The sequence below is a fragment of the Osmerus eperlanus genome, chromosome 26 (genome assembly GCF_963692335.1).
Source record: "Osmerus eperlanus chromosome 26, fOsmEpe2.1, whole genome shotgun sequence".
Classification (NCBI taxonomy): Eukaryota; Metazoa; Chordata; class Actinopteri; order Osmeriformes; family Osmeridae; genus Osmerus; species Osmerus eperlanus.
This window is the reverse complement of record NC_085043.1, coordinates 3,191,967-3,214,507: the sequence shown is the minus strand read 5'-3', so window position 1 is coordinate 3,214,507 and position 22,541 is coordinate 3,191,967. Positions and strand designations below refer to the sequence as shown.

At 40.6% G+C, this 22,541-nt stretch overlaps 1 protein-coding gene across 1 annotated transcript in view; it reads left to right on the top strand.

Moving 5' to 3' along the window:
* The window catches only part of nwd1 (NACHT and WD repeat domain containing 1), a 138,409-nt gene that overhangs the window by 28,451 nt on the left and 87,417 nt on the right, over positions 1-22,541 (top strand). Inside the window, exon 7 of the mRNA XM_062452661.1 lies at positions 9,502-9,619. Coding sequence (XP_062308645.1) covers positions 9,502-9,619 — 118 coding nt within the window. The remainder of the gene's footprint in view (positions 1-9,501; positions 9,620-22,541) is intronic.

Sequence of the window (22,541 nt, the reverse complement as noted above, 5' to 3'; positions counted from 1 at the left end):
GTACATCTTGAAGCACTCAATGTGCAGTTGTGCTTTGCATTTGTCACATGCATATGTGGTGCGTTTGTCACTACGACGACATCTCTGGAACCGGTGCATTGTATTGATTGGCCAGTGAGAAGTTTTGTTGTATCTCGCCTGATCTTCAACAGCAGCACTCAGAAGAGATCTCCTTCCATGGCTCAGTGGTTTTGTGCCAAACTTCTGCATAAGAGACTACTATCCGTGAGAAGGTGAGCAGGTCGAGGGTCCCTCCCATAATGTCTCTGTAAAAGACATGGCTGTTTACAAGGGCACTGTTGAGAGACCATGCAAAGATAGGCCACCACCACTTCTTAGACCTGATGGAGATATGGGATCTTGAAACCTGCTGGTTGTGAAGGTCAACACCGCCCATGTGCTCATTGTATTGCTTGATGCATTTTGGTTGTGGGACTTTGTCAAAGGCACGTCGCACCTTGTTCCATCTCTTGACAGAGGTCTCACTGTATTTCTCCATGTTTGTTGCCACTGTGACAATGCTGTTGTCTTTCCAACGGACCAGCAACTTGTCTCCTTGGTTCAGAACCTCAGAGGCTCCCCGGGGTAACTTCATGAAGTCCTTCTGTGGCATGAATGGGACATCAAAAAGACGATTTTGCCTCATTGTTCCAGAGCTTCCATATCCTCTTTGTGTCATGTGATCGAGGAGTGCAAGCGAAGTGAAGAGGTTGTCATGAATGAACTTGCAACCTTGAGGCACCTGAGCTTGCTCTGCAAGACCCAGAACGACACTGAGTCCCTGACCTAACCCAGTCTCAGGGAGGAGAGTGTGGGATCCACCATATGGCTCCATGTGGTACATGTGACCACTGGATGATGCAAGGCTCCATACCTTGTAACCAAAACGGATTGGTTTACCTCTGATAAACTGCTTACATCCGTGTCGACCATAATACAGGATCATGCTTTCATCCACGGACAGCCATTCTTGAAATGGCATGACTTTGTATGACTGATTGAGCTCAGAGAAGATGGGCCTGACCTTAAAAAATGGGTCATCTGTGATTTTTGTGTTGTCAACCACATGAATTGAGGCCATTACTTCATCAAAGCGATTTCTTTGCATTGCATCAGAAATGCTTTCATTGTGCACATCACTGTCAAGTGACCAGTACATGTGTCTTCTTGGAACAGAGCTGTACCCAGATGTGATTAGGATCCCATAGAAAGTAAGGAGCTCATCCATACTCAGATATAATTTATTGTTCTTGGTCTGGGTGGAGTAGAGGCTGGACATTTCAATGGTGATCTCTCTTAGGGTGGGTGGATACATTTGTAAGAAAACATCCATTGGGTTGGAGTAGCTTGGTTTGATACATTCTGCAGCATTTGGGCTGTATACCAGATGTTCTGGAACCACATTGGTGGCAGGCCTCTTCGATCGTTTGAACAATCGATCTTTATTTTTGACCACGTGCAGCTTTGCCTTTGGTTCTTCTGACTGGCCCCTTTGGCTTGTAGAGGCCCTTGGTTCTTCTGACTGGCCCCTATGGCTTGTAGAGGCCCTTGGTTCTTCTGAATGGCCCCTATGGCTTTTCATTGTCAACAGTAGGGAAGGGTCGGGGAGAGGGGGGTGCGGTGGTGAGGGGAAGGTCATCCTCACTGATAATGTTCCGTTCATAATCTGTTTGCATAAATTCCGCATATGCATTTAACAGCCTGGCAGGCAAATTACCTGTCTCCCCTTCGTAGTCCATATCAGACCCATCACTGTCACAGTCAGTGAGGACTGCATCTTTCTCATTTTGAGGGATAACTGCAATGTTGCATGCTTTGTCTGGGCTCTCCCCTAGATCCAACATATCCAGAACTTGACTCAAAGTGAAACTAAAAGAAAGAACAGAGTAGAAAATCAGGTACTACAAAAACTATTAAAAATACAATATTAGTTAAGACTATATTGTTATTTTCCTTATGGTTGTTTAAAAGACAAGTAATCTACCATTACATCTAACCAATTTGTTTTGGATTAGATTACTCATGCCTGTTTTTCTACTGGAATGAGGGCACTGCCTTTTTTCATTCTTGAAAAACGTTCTAAATGAGAAAGAGCTGACTGAGAGGTTAATAATATTAGTTTGTTAATTAGCTGCGTCGTATGCTAATTAGCAGTGATGCTCGCGGCTAATTAGCACACTGAAAGAAAAAGTCTGTTGGATTTACATAAAAATAATATGGACATCGGTTGCACATATTAAAGTTATGTTAGCACAAAATGCTATATTCATGTTCTATACATTAAATTATTATTTGTTAAACCAACATGACTTTTTTATATTCATTTTAAATATGTATGTTACGTTAAGTATATTAGATTATCATTTGCTAAACTAACATGATTTCTTTATGTTAAATTAATGCTTTTCTTTAATGTTTAGGATATTCAATTATCATCAGTTATACCAACATAACTTTTTTATGTTAAGTTGACCTAACTTTCACAGGTTAATCAGACACTATTGAGTTTGGTATACTTTATATGTTTAAATTACTTACTGATTTGTAATTTAACCCCCCCCCCCATTTTACCTACATTGACCTAAATTTAAAAAAGCACATGTGGCTATAGACCATTATCTTCACTTATTAATAAATAATCCATAAAATAACAAAAAACAATCCTTCCACCCACCCACCCCAAAAGAGGTCAAACAACTGGAGGAGGTAGATGAAAAATGTAGTTTTACAAGCAATCAAGCTGGATAGCCATTTTTCTGAACAAATACTGAACGTTACACTTATGTGTCTGTATGTATGTATGTATGTATGTATGTATGTATGTATGTATGTGTTTGCGTGTATATGTATGCAAGTAAAATGTATGTATATGTAGGTATGTAAATGATCCAAAATGTGTGCAAGTACACAAACAATAGTAATGGCTCGTTTCTAATGATCAGCGTTCACAGTAAAGAAAATCATGCGTGTATGCAAGTACAGAAATTCTATTTCAGCTCCATAAAATAACAGAAAAAAATCCTTCCACCCCAAAAGAGGTCAAACAACTGGAAGAGGTAGATGAAAAATATAGTCTTACAAGCAATCAAGCTGGATAGCCATTTTTCTGAACAAATACTGTTACTGAACGTTACTTATGAAACAGAGGGAAAAGGATTCACCGGAGTCAGAGTCAACAGTTTACTGATGAAGTCTGTTTTTAAGGACTTGGGCCTTCTTGGAGAGTGTGTTACCTTCAAGCTCAATGACCACCTTTTGAAGCACTTCGAAGGTGTATTTCAGTGTACGAGGGTAGTTCAGGTTCAATGCGTAGATAAGGCCGAACAACATGGCAACAGCTAAAGCAATGTTGTCCATCTCCTGCAACCCAACCTGGCCCTCGAGGACGATTCCAATGTCGTCTGGTTTATCACTGGCATCCCTTCGTTTGAAGACGTATATTCCTATAGTGGTCTCCTCAAGGGATTCTTGTATGAGGGACTCATCTGCTGCCTGTAGACACAAAATGAAACAAACTGAGATTACACTAGATTACACATGCCATGTGTGTATAGTTAAGTAAAAATAAAACAAATATGCTCACTAATTTGTCATTTGTAATTTGCTTAATATGGAATGGCTGAACATAAGAGGGAAACATGTCTTATAATTTTCAGAAGCTCAAGGAAGGATAGCATTATCTTTCTACATTTTAAAAGCTGGAAATACCCAGCATTTAGTATTACTATATTTACTTGTACATGTCTGAACCAACAGTAATTCACACACACAGCAACCCATTTTCATATAAAATTCACTACTATATGTGACAGATAACAAAATATGAAAGATAACATCTCAACATACTACACCTAAGCAATAAAAGTAATGACTTTTACTCGATATTACATGCAAATAAAAGATTCAACGTTTTTAAACATTGCGTGTAATCACTTTACCTCTAGCTCATATTTGATAAGTTTTAATTACCTTCGATGTGTGGATAGCAGCCAAAGTCGATTTTAAAGTCCTTCCAACCGAGGGAGAAAATGGCGTAACCTGAACGTTTTTCTGTCCTCGAGCAAGCAACCGATTTATTTTCTGTAGCATAACCAGTGAATGACAGAACACGTTAGCATTGACTGACTGGCTTTTACTCAATATTACAAGCAAATACAAAACTCAACTTTTTTAAACATTGCGTGTAATCACTCTACCTCTAGCTCTGGCTCATATTTGATAAGTTTTAATTACCTTCGATGTGTGGATAGCAGCCAAAGTCGATTTAAAGTCCTTCCAACCGAGTGAGAAAATGGCGTAGCCTGAACGTTTTTCTGTCATCGAGAAAGCAACCGATTGATTTTCTGTAGCATAACCAGTGAATGACAGAAAACGTTAGCATTGACTGACTGGCTTTTACTCGATATTACAAGCAAATACAAAACTGAACTTTTTAAAACATTGCGTGTAATCATTCTACCTCTAGCTCGTATTTCATAAGTTTTAATTACCTTCGATGTGTGCAGCCAACGTCCACTGAAAATTCTTCCAACTGAGAGAAAAAATGGCAGCGCGTGCGAGCTTGTCTGTTCTCGACCAACCGTTTTCCTGTCCTCAAGCCCGCCCCCTATGGTGGGCTTTTCCATTGCTGGCTGATTAAACATAACTTTTTTGTTTCTTCTTCAAATGACTGAAACATACTGATTTTTTATTCCTCAATATTGAATTACTTTAAAAGAATTAATTATGTTTCTGAAAGAAATATAAATAAATTATGTAGTATATATGAAATGCATATTTGTAAATTGAACAACCATCGATCTTCCATTTTTTCAGTGCATACAACTCGGCTAAATAACATAAACTAATATTATTAACCTCTCAGTAACCATATGAACACCACATTTTTTTAAATTTTAGCCACAACTAACATGTGTGTTAGTTAGCTATGGTGTGGCATCCATTGCACCTGCAATATTTGTACAAAATAAGTATTTGATATTGTTGCCATCTACATGTTTACTAATTCTATAACCACACTGAACAAAGTTGAGTAATTGCAAATACATGTATTACTACTAGACACCTTAAAGGTAATGTGTACCAAATATCTTTGTCATATCTTTATGTGAACATACTTTACTAACCTTTTGTTTGGTAGCTGTGATACAGCCATCCTCATGTCAAGGTGCATCCAGGAAGTAAACAGCTATAGTTTTGTGAAAATGTACACTAAACAAATGAAACTGCACATATTTCATTGAGACCCTTTATTATTTCAGTATTTGTTGGAAATACATTGATAAATCATTCAGTACCCTTTTAAGTGCCTCATAACTGAAAACCTTTTTTAGGGTCACTATTGTGACCGATGGGATTAAATGGGTTAATGACATTTTTACAACTTCTGTATATTTTATATAAAAATGCATAGGGCCTACCTATTATTTATAAAGATTACATAGATTTAAAAGCATCTATTTTTTTCTGCTCATTTACAATTCAAAATACGAGTGAAGTGTAGAATGAAATATGATGTCTTCTCATTTCCCCTGCAATAAGCAGCCTCATAGCTGAATCAAAACGAATAAATTTGGCAGATCGGTGTAAAAATTGACCTAATCTCTATGACTTAAACGTCCTTTTAAGTTTTCCCTTCTCGTGATATTTTCAGGCATTTAGCCTACTCATATTGCATTCATTCATTAATAAAGAACCCCCTTTGAAGATTATTCTACGACGTTACCGGCAGTAGAAGATGGAATCGCGATTCAAACAGTACCATCTGCTAACTGAAAATATGCCCCCAAAAACGTAAATAAGCTTGACATTTATTTAGTGGAAAATCGCTCATTCATAAAAACCTCACTGGTAGCAATCATTGTCAGTAACAACACAAAATGCGATATAGCCATGGGCGGAAATCCCGGGGGGGACAGGGGGGACACGACCCCCCCAATCCTGGGAAAAATATGATTTGTCCCCCCCAATAAATCACTGTAAACTTAACTATGTAATTTCAACAACATTGATAATATGCAATGAAAGGGCTTTGCTGATTATGGACACAATGGCGCTTTTTGAAGTTTAAAAAGATTTCGAACCCCGCCCTTGGTCCCACAATGGTTTGATCCACAGCCCCAGCCCTCAGCAGTGATGCAGGTGCGTGTGTGTAAATCGGACAGTATCTGTTTGTGTCGTTGGTGGCTGATGTCCAGTAAGTAGTTGTAATATCTGACAAGGTGACTTGAGTGTCTACCATTTGAAATGCACGTGGCTAACGTGAAATTAATCCAGTTAATCGCATCATAGCGATTTCACTATGTTGGCAGGGTTCACACACACTAAACTAGCTGCATTTGCATAGCTAGCAAACAAACCGATAGAGAAAACATTAGCTAGCACTATTCCATTTGGCGTCGTCATAAGATGGAAACTTTGCTATCGTCAATGTAATCCAAGATCAGCACGGATATTGTAGTTCTTCTAAATCCATTTGCCATGCTTAGCGATACTGAACAGAACTATACTATATTCTACCATTGTCATAATTATCTTAAATGGTCTCGTTGCAAAAGCTAAATCGTCTCTAGGGACTTTGAAGCACCTGTGTGCCGATCTGGAGTAAACTGGCTATAACAAAGATGATGGCAAATACCACACAAACGGAATTGGGGCTCGCTAGCTGCATATTCAGCTATTCTGGGAAGCCAGCCAAATATAAAACCAAAACATGAATTATATTAAAATGACAAAAGGTTGCAGTTTGCGTTGTGTAAAGGGTGAACTCATACAGCTGTCAATCCAGCTGTCAATGCAATCCGTTTCACCTTTCCTAACTGACTGTCTAGCTACCTGGTAGATCGAAGCCTATTCTAGAAGAATGGTAATAAATGATAAAAGCCCATCTCCTACTGTAAATAACCTGTACATTGTGTGTGCGGCCAGCATGGTAGAAAAATTGCAGAAAAAAGAAAGACGGACATCAGAGCATTTCAGGATACCAAAATGCAAAGAAAGAACCCTAGTGGCCTAATTTCAAAGACTATTTGATAAAATGTTCATAAAAATGATGTGAAATGTGATAAAATAAGTTTGTTGAGTCTCTTGTTTGGCAACATGACGGGTTTCTCTTCTCTAGACTTGTAAAATAGGGACATAATTGGACAATGCCATGGATACCCCCACTCTCTACTTAAACTGGTGACTGAACCAAGATTAATTTGAGGCAATGGTATTGTTGTTGTGATTAATTGTGTAGTATTGGGTACTGGTAGTTAGGAGGATGGCAAACATCTTATTTCTTTTCTAGGAGACAGACTGTGAGTCAGTGAGGGTGGTGAAAGGGAAAGAGCCAGGGAGAGACTTCAGATGATAGTGTCACAGCCATGGCAGGACCGGGGGTCAACCTTTTTGCCAGCAGCACCAGTATAGGAGACAGTGGCACAGCACTGTCTAGTCACCTCAGTGGTGGCACAGAACCATATCAGCCACACCCACAATTTATAGAACCGCAGACTCTTGCCAACAAAGTGTTGACATTTCAAGAGAAATGGTTTTGCGATTTCCCCCGACTTTATGATGGTTCAATTGAGATTATTTTAGATGAGACTGCACCATGCCCATTGTAATTACATAAACTGCACCCATACAGTGTACAGTACATACTGGCCTTTCTTGGTATTGCTGGTTGTAAATACTGTACACCTGCATTCATACTTGACTGATAAGAAACACTACTATAACTACATTTGAACAAGTTGAGACAACCCTTCAATTACTAACTATAAATGATCCGGGAGTATTAATTATGGTTCCTCAATATACATTTAACATATTACAATGTAGGCTGTGTTACAGCAGTCATTTTGGTGTCCCCCTCAGAAATTGCTCTTGAGAAAATGTCATATAATTGTCCCCCCCAAAGTTGCTAATGCTTCAGTGAAATAACGTCACTGTGTCCAATCCCGACCGCTGTAAACTACTATTGTCCAAACCCGAACGGGGTTTGGACACTCAGTTTCCGGTCTTTTTGCCAGCATTTTCTTTTGCTATCGCCACCAAAGTATGTAAGTAGTATTATTTTAGGCATACCAAACAATCTACGTGTAAAATTTCATGAACATATATGGACGTTTACATGTCATAATATAGGAAAGTTACTTTGGCCGAAAGACCACTCGGCGACACTCGGGCGACGATCTTTACTCTGACAAGTGTGTCTGTGTTGTCATCGTACTGCTACTATGGGTTAGCATATGAGTGTATTTCAACGCTAGCTTAACATTACTTTGTCTTGCCAATGAAAATACACGATCATGTGTGACGTGATCTGTAGTCGAGGGGAGGAAGGGATGGGGGCTAGAAAACTTTGAGAAGAGTTCAACAAAACATCCAGCAGGTGGTGGTATACAGTCAAATTGAGATTTTATTGCATAGTTTGTAGATGTTGAAGCGTGATATCTTATTGTGGAGGACATAACTACGTCCCCGGATATGTTGACAGCATTGATGGTCAGTTTGGTGACCCTGGATCAAGTTAATATACCCGGAAAAACAGCAGCGGCCAGTGTTTAGAAGTGCGGTCGGGTTTGGACAAGGGTGGCGCACGGCTAATTTACCGGCGCCAGCGTCATTTTACCGGCTCTAGTAAAAGCTAAGCTAACTCTATTTTTTTTTAACAATATTTAGCTCGAAAGGTAAGAAGTTAAAGCTTAACGTGAAGTCAGTAAATCAGCTGAAAATGTGATACGATCATTTTTATCAATATTTGAAGTGGCATTTTATCAGAATGTTAGCTAAAAAACGGTCGGGATTGGACACAGTGACGCTAGTAGACTACCTTTTCCGAAAGTAGATGTGGGCATACTTCCTTAATAATATCAGCTAATATTGTAAATTACATTTCACAATAGTGTTTCACATCACAAAGTAAAATTAGTAAATAGTTATCACCCTGGCCTCTTTGCTTGTGGCGTTTCTGCAGCTGCCTTGCAGTAAAGCTATAGTTAGCCTAGCTATCCTATCCCCCAAGTTAACAGATGCGAAACGAATGTTCTGCACGCGTGTTTTCGTGACGTTAGTGACAGTCAGTGACAGTGACAGTCAGTGACTGTGGCTAGCAAATTAGCCACCATCAGCTTCACTTTTCGCCACAAAAACTTAACTTGAGCCTAAACCATGCAACGGAACGTAAATAAAAATACAAGCAACTCAATCACTACCAAGACGAAACTTTTGACACCTAGGTTGTCTATGTAGGCCAAATATTGACGAAGATTTAGGGGGGCAAAAAGAAATAAAAATAATAATAATATATATGTGAGAGAACAAAGGTTGTGCCCTTGCCGAAGGCAAAGCACACCCAATAAATATATATAAGAGAACAATGCCATGGTTTTGCTCGCCGAAGGCTTGAGCACACCCAATAATGCTGCTGTGAGTCAACCCCATTTTCTTTTGTTGGTTTTGTGCATAAATTGAACTTTGTTATTTAACCTTCTGTCATATTGTGGCCTTCAGGTTTCCCCACAGCCGTTGTGGTTGGCTAAAGGAGTGGCTAACATCAGAAAACTGCAAGAACTACCCTACCATCTTATTCATGCAGGCCTCTGGGACGAGCTGCGCCAGGAAGTCATTGGTAAGGTCATTAAATCAAATGCAATCTCACAATCAGACTTTTTAAAAGATCCAAAGTCTGAAAGAAAGACCACTAAAGTTTGTGTAAAAGATGCATCTCACTTTCTTTCCCAGCCTTTCAACCAATAATCTTGGTCGGTGCGGGGATCATGTTGGCATGATCTGTTAGAAAAACAAGGCTGCAGCCTAGATTAACCCTTTGTAACTTGGTTGGTTCAACCCTCACAGGGCTATTGAAAACAAAGTCAGTAATGTAATGTGATAAAAATTCCTAAAAAGGTTCATAGCTGGCTGGATTCTCAACTATATGATGTATTGCAGTTTATTTACTGGGACTAAATAAAGAGGCATGGGTAAGTGGGTGTCTTATCACTACAGTCAGTGACTGTGGTGGATTTTCAGGAAGAATCATTGTATAACATTAGCTAATTTAGCTAGTTGATCAATCTAGATACATATGTACTGTTGTAGAAAACAGACGTCCATAGAAGGCAGACATCCCAAGTCTCCCGGACCGTGAGATGCCTTCATTTCAATAGCGGCACCCTGACGCCTGCAAACTCCCAGAAATCAGAGTTTTTGTATTTCGAGCAAGCAAGAGACTGTCTAATGGTAATTTCTGGTAGAGATAGGTGCATATCGCGCATCCTGATTCCGTCGGGGGGGGGGGGGGGGGGGGTGTACGTGCAGGTTGAGGGGGTACATCATGCGTCCAGATTGCGTCCCGGGAAGGGCCACCTCCCGGAAATTAGTCTCTGCAGGTTGGGATGTCTGAGAAGGTAGTAGAAAAAAGTAGTCGAAGGCTAAATATCTTTCAACGGCTCAAGGCAGCTTGATGGTTTATTTCGGCAAGGCAGATTTGCGTTCACAAACACATACAGAAAAGACAACTCTTGATGCCCCAACACTCATGTTTTATAGGCTAAATGAGAATAATCCCCCGCCCTGTATAATATAATGACGGCACCATATCGGAATGTTCTGGTCTATCCCTTAACCTGACTTCCTCACACTCCACCCCGCGTGCTTTGTTTTGGCTGGTAAGTTGTTGATGTTCTCTACAGCTGAAAAGCCCATCTTCTATTTACTCCACCTCCGATGTTCTGGGCTAATGTCCTTGGAGCTCATCATAACAGGACTTTCCTTCTCTCTTATCACTCTTAATTCTGGCCTTGATCAGCAACAACCTATCACTATTGGTACAATGACTGTAGTCCCTTAAGACTGAGTTCATAGATGATTTGATCCCACCAGCTGCAACCTGTCTCACCCCCCCCCCCTTCCTTTCTGACAGGGCCTATCCAATTGATTGAGTCTACCATACACTGTTGAGCAACAACAGCCTATTTCACTCAGGATACAACTTCCTTACCCATACTTAGTTTGCCAAACCAATTCCCTCACCATACTTTCTCATATTCTGGGGAAAACCAGTTTGGAGTGGAGTTTATCAACTGCGCATGGTTTCTTAACTGTGCAGATAGAAGTTAGCCATTTTAGGCCCCAAAACCTGACCTGGGGTAACCTGCCCTGGTTTGCCTTGCTGTCCCATAATCAATTTCCCACGACAGTATAATGACATTATCATCTCACATGGGGGGTATTCGTCGTAGCTCGCTAAGCGGTTTAGCGAGCTAATTTTCAGGCCAAGATAAAAAAATGCCCCTCTTTTTGGTTCGTGGAAGCAACTTTCGATAAATCACCATAGTAACATATCAATTAGCACTAACCTGCTCCAGCGCAGGCTAACGTAAGTGTAGCTGGATAAGCTTGCCACACCCCTGGAAAAAAACATGGCAGCTCCCTTTTTGAGAGACCCAGTTGACCAAGGAGCTATTCTAGTTCGATTAGCTTTCCATACCAATAGAGTTCTTCACGATCGCCTTTATTTCCTTTATCCTTTTTTTCACACGGATGAGTTCTTGTTTGAGCGATATCGATTCAGCCGACAAGGACTCATTTATTTGCAAGACCTTCTCGGGCCGTACATTGCAAATATCACACGCCGCAGCAAGCTTTATGCTTTATTATGAACTTATGCTGCTGTATGTGAATATGTAACGCTATGTTTTAGGAAATGTCTTGTCTTATCTGTTGTGCCTGTGCTTTTTATGTTTCACTGTGGGGGAGTGGGAAACGTCATATCGATTCCTTTTTATGTCTTAACATGTGAAGAAATTGACAATAAAGCTACTTGAAACTTTAACTGTGCTTCAGACTCTCTGAATAGCCTTGAGGTTTTTAGCGTCAGGTACATTTTTATACAGTGTAGGCGATGCAGAAAACATTGGCAAAGCCGCAGCATGCGTTGCTGTAAGAAAAGTGTACTTGGCGCTTAACCAGCTGATGAATCAATTCATCATATTCCCTGGCCGTGTCCCAGTCAATGAAATCAAAGAGGGATTTACACATACATGCATATACACATATATAGTAGGCCTACATGATATAAGCGCTTTCAGTACATATATCCTCGTAAGTGTCTATGAATTTGTATTAATTGGATACTCTTTGGCCTTGTTTTTATCTACTTATTCTGAAAGAGTTGAGATCATTATTTTCGCTAGCAAGATCTCATTCGATGATAAATTTCCATTAAGCCTACTGCCAGCAGGCACGTTTAAAGAAATGTGATCTGATTTATTGGGGTAATGAGGCACTTAAGATGAGCCTATACATTTTCCCAAAACTTATGCATTTAGCTTATCTGCAATTTTTTGCCAAACTGCCTGTCTTGCTCTGGCAACGGTGGCGGTGTTTGACTTAGCCATGATAATATGCTTATTGTCTTTGTAGAGACTCATATAGTTTGCTCGGATGGCGAGAATATCACCGCTCTCTCTTTCGTCTTTTCCGCCATCATACCGTTAGAAAATCATGGTTTTGGTGATCGACCTTTCCTGCCTTTTGAAGTAGGACGTGCACGTGCAATTTCCCTGATAAGTTTAGCCTGGTTGAAATTAACCACATGATTTGGATGCGAATCAGCCGTTGACAAACCGATATTTGCTGTTCTCAATCAGCTCGCTAATGTTAACGGGCTAAAGGGACAATTGATTAACTTAGCTTCAACCCTTACGATGAACGGGGCCCTGGTCCAATTCCACATAAAAAGGATGGGCGCTGTGATGTGGGAATGTTTGCCCGCATTAAACGGTGATTTAAAATGATTTATCACACTACGGATGGAGAAAAAAATAGTTGAAGATGAACTGCTGAACCTTCTACTGATTAAGTTGAGAACACTCGATCAAGACAATATCATAAAGATAGTTAAGTCCAGTTTCAGTTCTCAAAGGATTGAAGCCTCCAAAGCTGTAATGGCAGAGCTGTTTCCTGAAAACAAACGCTGGTCCTCTCATAGGGGAGAGAAGAAAGACGAAATCTATGTCAAAATGTGTTTGGCTGTGTTCAAGGAGAAAGGGGAACTACCAAGATTTGTGTCCCATTACATTGATGAACTTCCCGTTTCATTCAAACGTGGATATTTCAGCGTTACTCGGAAGAATTCAGCAGATTATTATTGACATTGAACTTCTGAAGACTTCCCTTATCTCGCAGGCGACCGCATGTGAAACTGCTGGAGGTATTAGGCTCCCTTAACGAGCGATTGGTGGTGGAGGAAAACCCCAGTGTAACTGGTCCCCCACCAGGTGGCAACGGCTCCTCCATGGCAGCAGCGCATACTCCTCTTCGGCCTGCGGAGGTCCCACTGGGCAACGAGCCTGCTGCACCGGGCCCAAGCTTAAGGCCGAATTATACTACTCCGTTTTCACAGAGACGGACACAGGGAACGCCCTCTCCAATGTGTAACGCCCTCGGAGAGCCCCTCAGAGAGCTCTACGTGCACCTCCTGATTTTCCTGACTATCCGTCTGCTAGTCTGTCATTTTACGGCTACCCCTTGGCCGTGATTGGTCCGTATTAAGAACCGCTTGCGTCAGGGGTGGGGTTGCCGTGACCAACAAGTCGAACAGAATCCTTTGACAGCCATTGCTGTAAGTTTTTACAATTCATATTTCAGCTAAACAGTACATGTAAATCTGAATTAAAATGTGACGAGAAATGGGCAGCGAAGTTGCTGAAAATGTGCTTATTTTATTGATGAAACGGCTAATTTGTAAATTTGCTCCGACTTTTCGATAACCTAGCTAGCATCGCAGTGCAGCGCCACCTACTCTTCTGGAGGTGAATTGTTTTCAGCACCCACAGCCTTCGGAGTACTATAAATTCAACGAATCCGTCGGACTCCGTCCGTCTGTCTGTCCGTAACGGAGTCGGAGTAGTATAATTCGGCCTTTAAGGCTAATTCTCCTACTATTGTTGTAATGGATAGCATAATAATAGTTGGAGTCATAGATCTTCTGTAAACCTTCTGTAGGACAATCCAGGTCGCAGCTAGCACTAAAACTGAGCAGCTAAAGCTCTAGCAGAAAGCTGAAGTGCTCACTAGCAGCACTGACATCAATAATGATCAGAGTAACCCACCACAAACTGTTCACATAAAGTCACAATTGCCTCGTTTCTCTTCCCTTCATATTCTTTCAATGAGTATAAACACATCTCAGGGCTCGACATTAAGGCTTGTCCGCCTGTCCGGGACAAGTGGATTTTTTTGTAGGGCAAGTGGAAGAGAAATGTACTTGCCCCACTGGACAAGTTAAAGCTCAACAAAAAAAAATATGCCATGTTACTTTTACAGATTTTAAAGTAGCTAGCTTTTTTTACTCTGTGTTTCGGTGAAGTTGATAATTTCATCTCAGTGAATTCTGCACTAAAAAGGTTGAGGAGGACAGCCTTTAGGAGAGAAAGAGATTCCCCATTGATTGTCGCATCTGAATTTTGATTTGGGTCACGAAAGTATTGAAATTTGAGTGAGAATGCGTCGCCCGCATAGTCTTAGGCGGCAGCCATTTCTTGGTCCCCCGTTACACTGTTTTGACGTTTGCCTCAGTCACTTGGGTCGCTCACTGGCAGTGTTTACAATGTTGTACTTCACTCCATTCTACACCAAAAATGTCAGGGGGGACTGCTTTTTGTAGATATGAGCCTGCTGAAGGACCTCGGATTTCTTTAACCGAGCCTGTTTCATTCGTCATTTGCCTGAGAAAGCGACCTCCGTTAGCCAGGCTAGTTTTGCCCGTTTCACGAGGTCCAGGCTATTTAAAGGTCTCGGACAAGTGACTTTTGTGCATGGAAAGTAAATGTTCTTGTCCAAAGGACAAGTGCCTCAAAAAGTTAATGTCAAGCCCTGCATCTGACATTAAAGAACATGTTCCAGATTAATGACAGCTAGCCGTGAGCTAACAACTCGCTACCTAGTCAGAGTAAACTACCACCAAAAGCATACATTCGATTTTTTTTAATAATACTTACATTTCCCATGATTAAATATAAATCCTTGGTGGCCAGGTGCCGGACTTTCACGTCTTTTACCCATCCAGCCACAGCATATTGATAAGCATCCATACTCTTGAAAGCCTTCAAGCTATCCCCACTGCACAATATAAATGTTTATAGCTCTGTCATGGAAAGCCAATTGGGGAAGCCTGGGGCAGATAATAAGGGACAAAAGAAAACTGGGGGTAAGAAATAAGGATCAGAGCCTAAAATGGCATTTTTCTCAATTTATCTATGTCTCTCTCTCATTCAAATGGGCAGTGTGGGCGGCCATACTGGGCGAGATCGGTCGTGAATATGGCGGCGTTCTATTTGGAAGTGACATAGGTGGCATCTATGAATAGCTGTAATTCAGTCATCTTTGGACCTATCAAGGTGAAATTGGGTATGGTACTTCAGAGTGATGTAATCTTGAACCCTATTAGGTTTGAAAAACCATCAGTCAAAATTATATTTGATTTATTGACACAAAGATATTGAGGCAATGTGGACATTTACATAAATACACCCCTTTCAGCCATTTTGTATTGCATGTCTTATTCCATTTCACCCTATATAAAGACACATCTGCCTGCACACTATCCCCATCCATGCTGTTTCCCTCTCACCTAGCGCAGGTCACGCCAAGGCAGAAATGCGGCGGCCGCCTGAGGTTTAGAAGTAGCCCAAAAACAAAAAATGAAAACTGAGAAACCTAAACTAAAATCTGTTGAAGTTTGGGATGATGACAGTACTCTGGCTTTACAAGGCTGTTTTGGATGTACAAATTGGGAAGTGTTTGAAAGTAATGACTTAAATGAATATAGAGAAAAGGTAACTGCTTACATACATTTCTGTGTAGAAAATGTGATCCCTACTAAACAAACCAAAATGTATGCAAATACCAAACCATGGGTTTCTGCAGATGTTAAAAAGCTTTTAATTAAAAAGGAACAAGCCTTCAAACTAAATGACAGGTGTACAGGTAAACAAATACAAAGACATATTCAAATGGAAATTACCAAAGCAAAGAGGAATTATAAAGCTAAAGTGGAACAATTACTTACAAAAAATAAAGGAAAGGAGCCTTGGCGTGGAATTCAAACAATGTGCGGCATGAACTCTCAACAGACCCATTTTGACTATTCGCATGAGTTTGTCACTGACTTAAATACTTTTTTGCACGATATGAAACTGACCACAACCTCAAATTAGAAACTAAAACAGATTGGAGAGTTGGCAGTACTCTTATTAATATAACATCCAAGGAAGTGCAGCATGTTTTTTCCAAAATCGACATTAAAATATAGCTGCAAGCAGCAATGAAGGGGCCAAGCAGCATTCGATATGGAAATTCAGTAGCTAAATAAGCACAGAAAAACTTTTAATAAAAATTATTCACTTTTTTAAAATCGCAATTTACTTTTCGGCAACGTGGTGGCGCTACCCCGAAACTTTTGATTACCTTCACGGCGTTGCGCAAAAGACGTATACCGAGTTTTGTAACGATAAGCCGATGCGTTTGGTAAATATGTCATTTTGAGACCAAATGCACTGGCTAGATGAAGCAGCGTTATATCTACAAAGCACAATAAATCTGCTTCTTCTTCTTGACTATAAATCCCCTAACAATGAAACGTTATCGTTACCATTATGATTATACTGCTAGACAGCTACTGTGGTGTACCTGGCTTCGCTAAACAGATGATCCGGTATCAAGACTTGCTTGATGACTGTGGCTGGATTCGATCCTACGACCTTGCGTTTCAAAGGAGACCGTCTTATCCCAGTGAGCTATTCTTGCTGCTTGGAAATGCTGTGTTCGATTACTTTATTAAAAAAAGGAAGCCGTTTCTCCCGTGGAGAGCTGTGTCAGATTTGACCCAAGTATAAACAGCTGTAATTCAGTCATATTTTGACATGTCAAGGTGATTGTGGTAGGAAGATGATTAGATGACATGCTCGCGATGACATTTCCAAAGTTTCGTCTCCATACGGTAAACCGTCGCAGAGACAAGGCCTCACGTCCGCTATGGCGTGCTCTTTGTCAAAATCGTTTGCGCGTAACTCGTGAACGGTTTGACTTATCGATGCCATTTTGATAAATTTTTGTCTGCATGGTCTGAAGATGATCTCTTACAATTTTCATGAAAATCAGAGCAACGGCCTAGGAGGAGTTTGACAAGTTGGCATTTATTAACCCTTGTGTTCTCTTCGGGTCATTCTGACCCATCAGTCATTGTTACCCACCGTCGTATTGTGACAACTTTACCGCATACAAAAACAAAGTGAAGCATTTTCTTTTAACCGTCGGGCTGTCTCAGACCCTCCACATTGCGAAGGTTAAAAGAAAATGATTTTTATTTGTTTTTGTATTGGGTAAAATTGGGTAAACACAACGATGGTTCGTTATGAACCTTTGGGTCATGTGACCCGAAGGCAGCACAAGGGTTAAAATGCAAATCACGGAAAAACCTTCGGGACGACAGTGACGCCATAGGGTTCAGTCGAATCGTCTGCGTCTAAGGAATCCGATGAAACCTCACTTAAGAAAAACGGTCTCATGGTTCAAAAGTTATGGGCGTAAACACACCTCCAACTTTGACGCCTTGGTGGCGCTATAGGGCTTCAGGGATCGACATGAAACATGGTGACAATAATCAGGAGACCGTTCCAAATCAGAATGCCAAATTTCAAAACCTCGCACCAATCGCTATGCATAATAATAATAAATATAGCTGCCAGCAGCAATGAAGGGGCCAAGCAGCATTCGATATGGAAATTCAGTAGCTAAAGAAGCACAGCAAAACTTTTAATAAAAATTATTCGCTTTTTTTAAATCGCAATTTACTTTTCGGCAACGCAGTGGCGCTACCCCGAAACTTTTGATTACCTTCACGGCGTTGCACAAAAGACGTATACCGAGTTTTGTAACGATAAGCCTATGCGTTTGGTAAATATGTCATTTTGAGACAAAATGCGCTGGCTAGATGTAGCAGCGTTATATCTACAAAGCACAATGAATCCGCTTCTTCTTGACTATAAATCCCCTGACAATGAAACATTATCGTTACCATTGTGATTATACTGCTAGACAGTTGTCAAAGTCAGCAGCAAGATCACTGGTGAAACCATGAACAGTATTTCCTTTCTGACTGACAAATACACTGTGAATCTGTGTCCGACTCACATCACCCCCTCTGGTCTGAGTATGAACTCTTATCTTCAGGACGCAGGTACATGATGCCACGGATGAGGACCAAGAGAGGCATCACATCTTTTGTCCCAAGAAGCATCCAGCTTCTCAATCAGATAATGTTTTATCCATTTTTTATCCTTTTTATCATTTTATCCTTTTTGGCACTATGCACTTTACTGCGTACTGGACCTTTAAAGTTATTCCTAAGTTATTTCTGTGAGGCCTTCAGTTGTATTTTGTATTATTATATTCTTGCATTTTTATGTCTCGCTGTGCTTTATAATAAATATGTTATGTCCACTGTACTGTTGTAGGGGGTTAAATATTGGCCAAACAACCAAAACGAATTCCCCTATGGTTTAAAGGAAGATGGGAAACTGAACAGTGTATTAGCATGAACCAAATAATGCCAATACAAATATAACTACAGAGGGTACAATTTCTGGGGAAATTGTAGGGTGTGCTTGCTTGCGTCGGTTGCAGAGGGGTCCGTTTTTTAATGACATTTTTACAACTTATATTTCTGTAGGCTATATTTTATATAAAAATGCATACTTATTATTTATAAAGATTACATAGATTTAAAAGCATAATTTTTTTGCTGATCATTTACAACGCAAAATACTAAGAGTGAAGTGTAGAATGCAATAGTTGTCTTCTCATTTCCCCTGCAAGAGGGAATGGTGATCGGCTTCATCAGCCTCATACTTGAATCAAAACTAATACATTTGGCAGACGGTGTAAAAATGGTCCTAATCTCTGTGACTTAAACGTCCTTTTAAGTTTTTCCTTCAGGCATTTAGCCTACTCATATTGCATTCATTCATTAATAAAGAACCCCCTTTGAAGCTTATTCTAACAACAACGTTGTGACCGGCAGTAGCTATAGCTATCGCAGATGGAATTGCGATTCAAACAGTACCATCTGCTAACTGAAAATATGCCCCCAAAAACGTAAATAAGCTTGACATTTATTTAGGCAAAAATCGCTCATTCATAAAAAGCTCACTGGTAGCGATCATTGTCAGTAACAACGCAAAATGCGATATAGCCCTGTGTGGAGAAGCTGACACCGGTAAATTGTACTTGGCTACTAGTACTAACGACTACTGTTGTGTTCGTCTTGGTAGCGATTGCGTTGCTTGAATTCGATTTAACGTTCCGTTGTACGGTTTAGGCAGAAATTACGTTTTTTTATGAACAGATTGACAAAGTTTAGGCTGTGGCAACGAAGTTCAGGTTGGTAGTCAGATAGTTCCAATAATGAAAAACTTGATTTAACTAAGGGGAGTTCCGAACATGTTCTGTCGCCGTTTGGCTTCCGAGATGTTTTTTTTTAAACTTGACTGTCTGATACAGCGTTGCAGTGAGCTACATTGGTTGAAACCACAGGTAATGATAATTTCACCAAAAAAACATTTACTTGTAATCTAATGTCATAATAAATCCTACAACGAAAATGTATTTGTGAGGAATGTTTCTTTTAACGATTGAAAACGGATGCATCACAGACCGCTGTCGTATGTGTCGCCCGGGCAACAGAGGTTAATGTCATGATGCTAGCTAACGCATCAGTAAAATAGTAGACTACTGTTTCCGAAAGTAGATGTACTTCTTAATTATATCAGCTCATATTGTACATTACATTTCACATCACAAATTAAAATAGTAAATAGTTATCAGCCTAGCTTCTTTGCTTGTGGTATTTCTGCAGCTGTCTGCCGTTTTAGGTAAAGCCTAGCTCTATCTCCCTGAAGTTAACGAGTAAACTAATGTTCCGCTACAGTTAGCTAGTCACGCGTGTTTAGGTAGTCACGCGTGTTTTCGTGACGTTAGTGACTGTGGCTAGCAAGTTAGCCACCGTTAGCTTCACTTTCGCCACAAAAACTTAACTCAAACCTAAACCGTGCAACGGAACGTAAATCCCAATAGAAGCAACGCAATCGTGACCAAGACGAACATTTCAACACCGCCGTTGTCTATGTAGTCCAAATATTGACTGATCCTTAGGGGTGGGAAAATATAATAATAAGATATATAGAGCCTTGCTGCTCTTGTTGGTTAGTGGTTACTGATTTAAATTGTTGAAATATTTTTTTACTGTTGCTTGCTTTTCTACAGGTACACTTGCACTTATAGCGATTCATGTTGTTTAATTGTAACTTGTTTAACTACATGCTCTTGTGGTTCTTCCCTTTGGCACTTATTTTGGTTGTTCACAATATGTGCTTCATGTTTTGGCTACCCGCAATGTTTTTGGGGCTATCTTGTTGTTATCAGTGACCTATGCACTTTGTAAAGCTCTCTCTTGGAAGTTGCTTTGGATAAAAGCGTCTGCTAAATGAATAAATGTAAACGTAAATATATGTGAGAAAACAAAGATTGTGCCCTTGCCGAAGGCAAAGAACACCCAATTACAGTTATTTGACTCTATGGGTTAAATCAGAGCAAGAATGGTCAAAGTACGGTTAAATGAAATACACATTTAATAACATTTCAAATGAATGAAATCAATTACAAGGCAAACATGTTACACAATGAAAGCTTCAAATCTTACATACTCTACCATGATCATTGTAAATCAGAGAGAAAGCATGAGTTGAGCAAGGAGTAGGACAGTAGGACAAGGAAGAACTGAGGAGAAGGTCTCAGGAGATGAAGAATCCCCAGAACTTGAATGGGGTGTGAGACCCATCAAGTTGAGACCGTCCAGAAACTCCAGACTTTAGCATATGAGAGGTGGGGGCAGGTTTGACACCCAGCCTTACACTGTCCTGTCTGCAGTGTTGAATGTACCTGTTTTTCAAGCTCTTGGTGCAGAACAAATTCCCCTCGGGGCAATAAAGGTTTTCATTCATTCAACATGCCTCCCACAATCGACACATTTTAACTGCAACACTGTTTTCAAACTTTCCTGAAGATAGCTTGAAAACTATGGATATTGAAACTCTTCTTGAGTTGATCTCTTTCCAGAATCTCAGTCGTTGCAGTTAACAATAGTCATGTGGGCAACTGGGCTAGGGCAGATCTCATGTTCAACTGCTTGCGAGAATAGCTAGTGCTAATAGAGCAGCTGACTCTCTGGTCCCATTAAACTACACAACATGCACAATCAGGGTGACCAACAACATTATATTAACTAACAAACAATAAGATTACAAACATCGAACTGAACGAACACAACTGAAATCCCTCGCACTGAAATCCGGCTGTTGTAACCGAACTATTTTCCACAAGTCTGCGGTTTTTGACATGCCGCACTGCATGCTGGGTACCCAAGGGCGCTAACGCTGATTATCTAGCTGTGCTCCGACTGCGTGATACGACGAGATGCTAGTGACGCACTAAGGTCTCGGAGTCTCCTGCATGAACCAGTTCTGCCCGATTAGCAAGCTGTTTGGACAACAAACTCTGATGCTAGCAGTAATTGAATCATTGGTGAACATAAGGTTTAATGCATGTTAAAGCACAACTCCGTTTGAGTGAAATTGGGTAATAACCCGCGCTGCTAAGAAGGTGTGCCCCGACTGCGTGATATGACGAGATGCTAGTGACACGCTAAGGTCTCGGAGTCTCCTGCATGGATCAGAGCGGTATTCGTCGTAGCTTGCTAAGCGGTTTAGTAAGCTAATTTTCAGGCTAAGATAAAAAAAAACGCCCCTCTTTTTGGTTCGTGGAAGCAACTTTCGATAAATCATCATAGTAACATATCAATTAGCACTAACCTGCTCCAGAGCAGGCTAACGTAAGTGTAGCTGGATAAGCTTGCCACACCGCCGGAAAATAACATGGCAGCTCCCTTTTTGAGTGACCCAGTTGACCAAGGAGCTATACCAGGGGTGTCCAAAGTACGGCCCGCAGGCCAACTGCAGCCCGTGGTCCAGTTTTTATTGGCCCGCGGCAAATTCTGAAAATATAATTGAATATGGCCCGCGCAAGGAGTAGCATGTACCTGCAGAGCCGGAGAGCTGCAGTTTCAGGGCCGCAGTTTCAGGGCCGCAGTTCTAGGACCCTCGTTTTATCTGACAGCGCCACCTAGCGAATTGGATAACCATGGACCGGAACAAGATAATCAATATTTTCCTACAGTAGTGAATGCAGGTTACGGCGCGACATTAAATTATAACAAGAAGAAGAGGAAGTGATGTAGCTTGTTTCATGACAAGATGGACGAGAATCAGAGTGTAAGTAGCTAATTTGAATCATGTGTGGTTAATGTATAAAACAATTCTGGTGTCTTGAATTGGACAATAAAGTTAACGTTAGCTAGCTAACTTCAACTTTGCTGTCGAAATCATTTCAAGACACCGGAGTGGTTTTATACATAACCACACGTGATTCACATT